We start from the raw sequence: 10,409 nt of genomic DNA on the forward strand, positions 1-10,409 counted from the left end.
TGGTGAGGACGGAACAGGGCCGGGCCTCCGCTTCCTGCCCTGACAGGCTCTCGCTCATCCTCAGGGAGCTGCAGGAGAGGGAGAAGGCCCTGCGGCTACAGAAGGAGCGGCTGCTGAGGGAGCTGGAGGAGAAGAAGAAAAAGGTAAGGGGGAGCCAGGCCTGTGGTCTCCCGGGGTCTGCCCTGAGCTTTGGGCTGGGGAGGCCTGGTCCGGGGCCCCCCCGGTGCAGGAAGCCGCCCTGCCTGCCTTGCTGCGCGGCGTTGGTGTGGGGGAGGGGAGGACGCACACGTGGTCCATGACATCCCGCCCGTCTGCCGGGTCCCAGGAAGAACAGCAGCGCCTGGCTGAGAAGCGGCCACAGGAGGAGCAGGAGGAGAAAGCCAGGGAGGCCGCGGCAGCCAGCCAAAGCCTGAACGTGACCGTGGATGTGCAGGCGAGGCCCGGGCACCAGGGTGGAGAGGGCCCCTGGCTCTGATCATTCTCTTCCCAGTAGCTGGAGGCACAGCTGTATATATCAGGACCATAAGAAAGTGGAAGAATACAGTTGGCCCAGGGTTTTTTTTTTTTTTACTATTTTTGAAATATATCTTCTTCCTTATTTGGAAAGTAGAATTTGTTGTAAAAAAAAAAAAAAAAGGAAAAGAAAAGAAACTAAACTTTATAAAAGAATAGAAAGCAAAAGCAAAAGAAAGGTATCCCCAGAGGGAAAGTCTAAGTCTGGTATATATCTTTCTATATTTTACGTATAAATATATTTTATACACACACTTTCTCTCACACACACATCTACATAGTTTTAAATGGGCACAGACTATACATCCTGTCTTAGTCTGTTCGTGCTGCTACAACAAATTACCCTAGACTGAGTGGCTTAAACGACAGGCATGCTGGGAAGTCCAGGGTCAAGGCGCTGGCAGGTCCACTGTCTGATGAGAGCCCTCCTCTCTGGTTCACAGACGGCCGTCTTCTCGCTGTGTCCTCACGTGGCCAAAGGGGAGAGGGAGCTCTCTTTTCTAAGGGAACTAATCCCATTCATGAGGGCTCTGCCCTCATGACCTGAGTACCTCCCGAAGGCCCCACCTCCAAATACCATCACATCGTGGGTTAGGATTTAACATGGGAATTTGGGGGGCGGGGATACAGACATTTAGTCCACAATTCATACCATTTGGCAGTTTGGTTTTTTTCTCATTTTTTTCCTTTCATTTAATGTATCCTAGACATCTGTCTGTTTCACTGCTTGTAAATCTCTTACTTTTTTTTTTTTTTTTTTTGCGGTACGCGGGCCTCTCACTGCTGTGGCCTCTCCCGTTGCGGAGCACGGGCTCCGGACGCGCAGGCTCAGCGGCCATGGCTCAGGGGCCCAGCCGCTCTGCGGCACGTGGGATCTTCCCGGACCGGGGCACGAACCCGCGTCCCCTGCATCGGCAGGCGGACTCTCAACCACTGCGCCACCAGGGAAGCCCAAATCTCTTACTTTTGACCGCTGTGTTCCAGTTATTGGTACCAGAATGTCTTTAACCAGTCCCTAATGACACGCATTGAGGCTATTAATGCTGTTACCAACAAAAGGTAATATAAGGTTTTCATTGCAACACGGTTTAAGATGTTGAAAACTTGGAAGTTAGCTGAACCGCATGGTTAAATTACAAATCGTGGGGTTCCCAGTGAAGTGCCCTGCTGCGGGTCACAGGACACACACTGACACGAACCTAAAAGGATGTTTACAACATACTTTCACGTGAAAAAGGAAGACATGGAGTCATGTATGTGGTGTGTTTTTTTTTTTTTTTTTTTAAATTAAAAAGCGACCCCTGAACCTTTTTCTTTTTTTCCCGTGAAATGAGGGGAGAGCCCCACGCTCCCCAGTGGTGGGAGACGCCAGCCTGCAGGGCAGGCAGCTGAAGGCCTTGTTCATCTTTCCCAGTCTCCAGCTTGTACCTCGTATCAGATGACTCCCCAGGGACACAGGGCGCCCCCTAAGATCAACCCGGACAACTACGGGATGGACCTGAACAGCGATGACTCCACCGATGACGAGGCCCATCCCCGGAAACCCATCCCCAACTGGGCCAGAGGTGAGTGGGGCCCGGAGCTCCCCAGCAGAGCTGGGTCCCCACTTGTGACTTCGAGCCGTGGAGGGGGTGGCTCAGCGGCTGCGGGGGTCAGGAGCCCGTTGTACCCGTGGGCTGGCAGCTTGAGTCGTTGGCCGACAAGTCTGCATCGGGCCTCGGGATGCGCCTGGGGAAGGATGGGCGCCCCGTGGCCAGTGGGCTCATCTGAGGACCAGACCTACGACGCTGGGCGCTTCCATTCTCAGCAGATGCATTAGATCTCAGCTGGCTGCCGGCAGGCGTGGTGCTGGGTGTCCCACCTCAGACTCTATCTGGCTGCCCCTTTGGAGTCCCGCCCAGCAGGCCACAGGGACCCAAATACGCTGCCTGGGGGTGGGAATAGAGCTCAGAGCAGCGGGGTTTCGGCAGCACACAGAGCTGGAGCAAGGGGTTCCAGCCAGCTGGGAGAGGAGTTGCAGATGGGGACGGGGGTACCTGAGGCTCAGCAGGATTGGGCGCTGAGTTTACAGGCCTCTAAACAGGAGTGTGGCTAAGTGTGAAGGCGCCACCTCGGGCCTGGGTGCAAGGCCTGTGGGGGGAGCGAGCAGGGTGAGTGCATATGCAGCGGCTGCCTTACGGAGTTGGCCGAACTGGGGTCGGGGCGGACTGCAGTCTCTCTGCCCAGAGGAAGGGCCCAGAACCCTGGAGGGGATCAGCGCTGTACAGAAGAGAGCTTGCTTTGTGAGTTTCACCTCATCTGAACCCCAGTGACTGGAATCGGACTTCGTCTCCTTAACATCCAGTCATTCCGGAGGTGGCAGCGGGCAGGGGTCAGCGTGGCCGGGGAGCCCTTGACCTTTACCAGCCTACTTAAACTCTCACTCAGTTTTCCCATCTGTGGAATGGGGGTGCTAAGAGCACCCAGCTGAGAAGGGCTATCGAGGATGAAGTGAGTTAGCGTAGGAAGGCCTGGTGCAGGGCAAGCGCTGGGCACACATTCTGCTTCCCGACCCCCGGGGTCCTCCTCAGCCTCGCTGGCCGGGCTCTGAGCCACCGGCCATGTCAGCCTGCACCAGGCGTTGTGGGGCTGTGGTGCTGATGAGATGAGTAGCCAACCGAGGCAGTCGAGGATGGCATCAGATGCTTTGGTTGTGGAGCTGGACTTGTCCTCAAGTCCCAGCTCGCCAGTCTCTAGCTGTGTGCCTCTGGGCAGACGGCACCCTTGTAAACCGGGGCAGGTAGAGGGCCTGCCTCCGAGGTGGCTATGGGGACGAGGGGGTCGTCCAGTGAGCTCAGCCGCGCGCCTGGCTCACGTGAGTCGCTGGAGAGCAGCTGTAGGAGCGCGCAGTGAGAGGTTATCAGTGTTTGGGGTGGAGGGGGGCGCGGCTGGAGGAGGGCCCTGATAGGGGCTGATTTGTCAGGAGGTGAAGGAATGCTGAGGTGGAGAGGGCGACGAGGGCTCTTTGTCGGGGGACAGGGGGAGCCCCAGGGCAGTGACCCAGCCCTTGGTGTCCTCCTGCAGGCACCCAGCTTAGCCAGGCCATCATCCACCAGTACTACCACCCCCCGAACCTTCTGGAGCTCTTCGGAACCATTCTCCCACTGGACTTGGAGGACATCTTCAAGAAGAGCAAGCCCCGCTACCATAAGCGCACCAGCTCTGCCGTGTGGAACTCGCCGCCCCTGCAGGGCACCAGGGTCCCTGGCAGCCTGGTCTACAGCCTGAAAAAGCACTGAGCCAGGCCCTCGGGCCAGCTCAACAGTCTCAGCCTTCATCTGTGTCTATATGTCTGTGTCTCTGTTGGTCTGGTGCCATCCTGCCTTGTATCCTGTCGCTGAGGGTTCAGTCAAGTGTATATAAACATCCTCTGTGGGCTACAGGGGGAAAGCGGCTCAGGCCTGTTGGGAGGCTGAGCTTGATTGATGGGTGTTCGGGGAAGACCCAGGCCCAGCCTTGCCTGGTCTGCTGACAGCACTGTGTAAATAGATTGTTAGAGTTCAGCTGAATTTTAGCCTCTAGTGTTTGAGAGCTAGATTAATAAAGTCTATTCCTTCATGCCTGCTGTGAGTATCATGAAGACTGGGCTTCTCTGCAGAAAGCCCTGGACCCTGGCCCTGTCTCGGGCTGCTGGATGGGCTGGAGGAGTAGGAACTGCTTATTCTCCTGGGGTGTGTGCGTCAAGGTCACCTGGGTCCCACCCCCAGAGATGCCGATGGAGTGGGTGATTCTGATGCCAGCCCTGGACAAGCCTGAGAAACGCTTCAGTTACTTTCATGTTGGGGCAGGTGATGGTACTTCCTGTTTTTCTGGGGAGCGCCCCGCCTGTAAAGGGGGGCTCATTCAGTGGGTAAGACCTGGAGTTGAGGTCAGGGGAATTGGGCTCTTGACACAGCTCTGCTGCTTCAGAGAGGCCCTCAGCTCCTCCACGCCTCAGGCTCCACCCACCCTTGCTGCACAGATGGTGAAAGGACTTAAGAACGTGGACGTGCTGCTGAAGCAGGAGATCTGGGTTAGGAAGGGGCCGTCTCTTGAAACTACCTCGGGACCAGTACGTGCAAGTAGTTGAGATGTTTCTCCAACAAATCCAGGCAGCTACTAATTAAATGCTTAGTGTCCATGGAAGCTGGCCCTGCCCCATCGCTGCCAACCGTGTTCTAAACGTGCCACAGCTGCATCATCTCCTACTCCAGCCCCTGGAAATGGGGGTTGGTGAATTTGGGCCTATGGGCCAAATCAAGTCACAGTCCATTTTTGTAAAGTTTCATTGGAACCCGCACAGTAGAAATGAATGCCTGTTGTCTCCGGCTACTCTGCTGAGGGCAGAGTTAAGTAGTTACAACAGAGACCTTATGGTTCGCAAAGCTGAGAATATTTACTATGAACCTTTACAGAAAATGTTTGCTGACCCTGCTTTAGGACAAAGTCAAGGCTGAATATAAGAGAGCTTTTTAAAATGAGTAAAGAGTGAATGCACACAACAGGCTGAAATCTAGAAGATTCCACCATGCAAAGAAAAACATTTTATAGTTCATTCAAATACAGTGCGAATTTAAATTTGTTCCATAAGTTCTCTGATGAGAAACTGTTGTGTTGAGTCAACTGGTGAGTGTGTCTTTGGTTGAAACCACAATGTCAAAATATTACCTCTTATAAAAGCATATTTATATAGTGTGTTTGAGAAAAAAATTGTTATTCAGCAAAAAGGTAGTTACAGGTTGCACTCTATCTTCACTAGTACTTGATATTGTCAGTGCTTCTTATTTTAGCCATTCTAATACACGCGTAGTGAATTCTCATCGTGGTTTTAGTTTGCGTTTCCGTAATAGCTGGTGATGGTGAACATCTGCTCGTGTGCTTACTTGCCATCTGTGTATCTTCTTTAGCAAAGTGTTCGACATGATTTCTTTCTTCATGTGTCTTGTGTTTTCTTTCTGGTTTTTCTTTTTTTTGCCATGCCACATGGCATGAGAGATTTTACTTCCCCAGCCAGGGGACCAGGTGTCAAACCCATGCCCCCTGCAGTGGAAGCACGGAGTCTTAACCACAGGGCCACCAGGGAAGTCCCTCATTTGTTCATTTTTAAATTGAGTTGTTAGTTTTCTTACTGTTGTGTTTAGAATCTCTACATATTATGGATACAAATCTGATGTCAGATACATGCTTTGCAGTATTTTCTCCTAGTCTGCAACTTGTCTTTTCATTCACTTAACAGTATTTTTCATAGAGCAAAAATTTTAATTTGATGAAATCCAATTTATCAACTTTTTTTCCTTTTTATGGATTGTGCTTTTTTTGGCTTCATGTCTAAGAAATCTTTGTCTAGCCCCAGTTCTCAAAGATTTTCTCCTATATTTTCTTCTAAATAGTTTATAGATTTATATATTACATTTAGGCTTATGATCTGTTTTGAGTTAATTTTTTTTTAATGTGAGGTTTATGTTTTTTTGTTTTGGGGAGCATATAGATGGATGTCCAGTTCTAGAACCATTTGTTTAAAAGACTATTCTTTTCACTGAATTTTTTTTGTATCTTTGTCAAGAGTCAATCAGCCATATTTGTATGGGTCTATTTCCAGACTTTATATTCTCTTTCGGTGATCTATGGGTCTGTCCTTTTACCAATACCACATGGTCAAGATTACTGTAGCTTGTATAAGTCTTAAAAATCTGGTAGTGTGATCTCTCCATCTTTATTCTTTGCAAAATTATTTTGGCTTTTCTATCAATTTTGCTTTTCTGTATAAACTTTAGAAGCTGTACAAAAACACTGCTGGGATTTTGATTGAAATTACATTAAATCTATATATTATAAGTTTGGGGAGAAGTCACATGTTTATGATAGTGAGTCTACTAATCCATGAACATGATATATCTCTTCATTTATTTACATCTTTGGTTTCTTTTATCAGCATTTTGTAGTTTCAGCATGCAGATCCTGTATACGTTTTGTTAGATGTATAGCTAAGTATTTATTTTCTTGGAGCTGTTATAAATGGTATTGTCCTTCTCATTTTGGTTTCTACTTGTTCATTGCTAGTATATAGAAATGCAGTTTCCATACTTTGACGTATTGACCTTGTATCTTGTGATGCAACTGAAGCAGTACTTAGAGGGAAATTTATAGCACTAAAATGCCTATGTTAGAAAAAGTGTCAAATCCACTTTAAGAAACTAGAAAAAGAAGAGCAAACAAAAATATAAGCAGAAGAAGGAAAATAACAGAGGTAGAGCAGAAGTCAGTGACATTGGAAAGAGAAAAATGATAAAGAAAACTTTATTAAACCAAAAGCTGGTTCTTTAAGAAGCTCATAAAAAAAGAATGTAAACCTCTGTTGAGACTGGTAAGGAGAAAAAGAATAAATAAATGACCTATGTCAACTAAAACTAAAAGAGAATATTATGAACAACTTATGGTAATTTGACAATTTAGATGACATGGACACAAATTCCTAGGAAGATAAAAATTATCTCAGTTCACTCAAGAAAAAATATAATATCTAAACAGCCCTATCTATGACAGAAGTTTAATTTGTAGCTTAAAATCTCACAAAAAGGGTCTTCACTGGTGTTACAGTGGTTAAGAATCCACCTGCCAAATCAGGGGACATGGGTTTGATCCCCGGTCCGGGAAGATCCCACATGCCGCGGAGCAGCTAAGCCTGTACGCCACAACTACTGAGCCCGCATGCCACAACTACTGAAGCCCACGCACCACAACTACTGAAGCCCGTGCACCTAGAGCCCGTGCTGTGCAACAAGAGACACCATCTCAATGAGGAGCCCTCGCACCACAACTAAGAGTAGACCCCACTTGCCGCAACTAGAGAAAGCCCGTGCACGGCAACAAAGACCCAATGCAGACAAAAATAAATAAATTTTTAAAATAAATAAAATCTCACAAAGAACCCTCTAGGCTTAGATCATTAGCGGTAAATGTTCAAGGAAGAAATAACACCAATTCTACACAACCTCTCCCAAGAAATCAAAGAGGAAAAAATATTTTCCTGCTCCATCTATGTGGTCAACATTGCTCTGATCCCCAAACCAGACAAAAGATGTTGCAAGAAAGGAAAGCTAGAAGATTACATGCCATGAACATCAAGGTTCTTTGAGTTTTAGCAAATGAAATCCAACAAATAACTCATATAAAGAGCATAATATATCTTAACCAAATAGGGTTTATCCCAGCATTGCAAAGTAGGTTTAACATTTGAAAGTCAATTAATGTAATTCACCATATTAATACAGGGGGAAAATCATGTGATTAAATTGATAGATACAGAAAGTGAGTTGGACAGTTTAACACTGATTCATGATAAAAGCTTTAAGCAAATAAGAATTTAAAGGGAAATTCCCCAGTTTGAAAAAACCCTTCTACCAAAAAATCTTCAGCAAACATGGTGAATGTCGGGATGCATTCCTCCTACTAACAGGTCCAAGGCAAGGATGTCCACTGTCATTAATTCTGAACATTTTACTGGAGGTTCTAGCCAGTGCAAGAGGGCAGTAAAGAAAAAAGGTACGAGAAAGAAAGAATTAAAATTATATTCAGAGATGACTTGTAGACAATTTGACAGTGTCTACAAAAGGATTAATAAGTGAGTTTAGCATGGATGCAGGATTCAAGATTAATATATGAAAAGCGATTGTATTTCTACACACCTACCTTGCACAACCAGAAGTTGAAATTAAAAAACAACGCAATTGATAATGTCCAAAATTATCAAAATCTTAGTAAATTTGACAAAAGATGTGAAAGACCTGTATAGTAAAAAAAAGAGAAAAAAAAATTGCTGAGAGAAACTAATGAAGACCTAAAAGGGATATGTATAATACAATGTTCATGAATTGGAAACTCAATGTTCTTAAGATGTCAATAAGAACAAATTTGAGGGGGCTACACTGCATAACTTCGAGACTATTACAAAGCTACAGTAATCAGGATAGTATGGTATTAGTGTAAAGATAGACAAATAGATCCATGGAACTGTTTAGGGTCCATAAATAGAACTACATATGCATAGTCACTTGGTTTTTGACAAAGGTGGAAAGGCAGTTCAGTGTGGGAAGGATAATGTTTTTCAAAAAATTGTCTTGGGACAACTGGATATATTTAAAAATCTCCCACCCTTCTCATACCATCTATCAGGTTAATTCATGATGGATCATAGGCCTAAATGTAAAAACTAAAAATATAAAACTAGGGCTTCCCTGGTGGCGCAGTGGTTGAGAGTCCGCCTGCCGATGCAAGGGACACGGGTTCGTGCTCTGGTCCGGGAGGATCCCACATGCCGCGGAGCTGCTGGGCCCGTGAGCCGTGGCCACTGAGCCTGCACATCCGGAGCCTGTGCTCCGCAACGGGAGAGGCCACAACAGTGAGGGGCCCACATACCACAAAAAAATAATAATAATTTAAAAATAATAATAATAAAGCCGTTGAAAAAATGTGTTTTGTTTATAGATCTTGCTGAGGGTGACAGGATTAGAAATGAAATATTGGGACCTCCCTGGCGGCTCAGTGGTTAAGACTTTGCGCTTCCAATGCAGGGGGCACGGGTTCCATCCCTGGTCGAGGAACTAAGATCCCACATGCTGCGTGACAGGGCCAAAAAATAAAATACATAAAAATAAATTTTAAAAAAATTATTTTTAAAAAAACAATGTAAGGAAAAGAAATGAAATATAGTATTTGCCTACTAAGATCAACAATTTACAAAATACTTTATGCTCTAGACAGTAAGGATATTAAAAACAGATATCAGCCCGGCCGTCGCTCGCTCTCTTCTCTGTCCCTGCTCCTGGTGGCCCTGAGGGAGTGCGGGCCGGGGTGGGACCCCAAGAGTAGGAGGTGCGGGGGTAGCAGGTAAGGCACCCGGAGCGGGGGGGTGGTCCCCAGAGATGGCGTGGGCGAGCGGACATGGCCTATGGACCCCTCTCCAGGGGTCCCGGGGCAGAGACGGCAGCCCCCATCCCCCCCGCGGCATGGCGTTTGGCCACAGAAAACGGTCTGCGAGTCCAAGTGTCGCGGCGGCGCACTTGCAGCAAGAATCGGGAAGAGCAGGAGACCGCGAGGACAGGCCGAGGAGCAATGGCGTCCCAAGGGGAACAAGCAGTAAAACTCTCAACGTGGAACATGGCAACCAGGAGGATGAAAACAAGGATGAAAAGGGGCAAGATGCTAAGAAAGGAGAGCCTGTGGCCCTCTGGGAGCTGGTGAATATTGTTTGTGTACCTAGAGGAAATCGTAGGCGGTTCTGCATTAGGCAACCCATCCTGCAGTGTAGATGGGACATGACTCAGAGTCTTAGAGAGCCACAGGTAAGGATGAGAGAAGGCAAAATGGAAAGGATTGGGGAGGAGGCGAGGCAGCTGAGGGAAAAGCAGTGAGTCACAGTCTGCGGGCAGTGAGCCCTGACCCCCCTCACCATGACCATCATGATGAGTTTGGCCTCCTGCCTTGAATCCTGATGTTTTCCCTGAAGTTAGTAGAGAGACGCACCGTTTCCTAAACGTAGATGTTTGTGACGTACCTTCGTTGTAAACCTTTTGGTGTTAACTTGTTTCTTGTGGGTCTCCTATTACCAGCTTCTAATTGAATGTTGTGTTTCTGACCCAATCTGTACGTTTCTATCAGCAGGAGAGTTTCACCTATTGCACGGAGAGATGTTCATTATATATTGTGAAGTCAGTAAAGCAGTTTTAAAAAGCAAAAAAAAAAAAAAAACGGAAAAACAGATACTAGATTGCTATTTACCAAGCCATTTTCCTCTGCCGCCGGGACACACAGCTGGCTTTGTTTCCCTGGGGTGTGGCCATGTCACTGAGTTCAGGTCGATGGAATGTGGGAGTCATGAG

The 10,409-nt window shown here is 47.2% G+C and overlaps 1 protein-coding gene across 5 annotated transcripts in view; it reads left to right on the plus strand.

Moving 5' to 3' along the window:
• INCENP (inner centromere protein) overlaps positions 1-7,459 on the plus strand; it is a 29,714-nt gene extending 22,255 nt beyond the window's left edge. For 3 of the 5 annotated variants that reach the window (XM_067037402.1, XM_067037403.1, XM_067037404.1), the window contains 3 exons: positions 65-143; positions 1,928-2,078; positions 3,577-7,459. In XM_067037402.1, coding sequence (XP_066893503.1) covers positions 65-143; positions 1,928-2,078; positions 3,577-3,791 — 445 coding nt within the window. In that variant the 3' untranslated portion in view covers positions 3,792-7,459. Of the gene's footprint in view, positions 1-64; positions 144-325; positions 434-1,927; positions 2,079-3,576 lie in introns of all 5 variants that reach the window. The other 2 variants (XM_059069643.2, XM_059069642.2) reach the window with 1 other exon arrangement.
• The last annotated feature ends 2,950 nt before the right edge of the window (positions 7,460-10,409 follow it).

The sequence above is a fragment of the Kogia breviceps genome, chromosome 7, assembly GCF_026419965.1.
Source record: "Kogia breviceps isolate mKogBre1 chromosome 7, mKogBre1 haplotype 1, whole genome shotgun sequence".
In the NCBI taxonomy this organism is placed as follows: Eukaryota; Metazoa; Chordata; class Mammalia; order Artiodactyla; family Physeteridae; genus Kogia; species Kogia breviceps.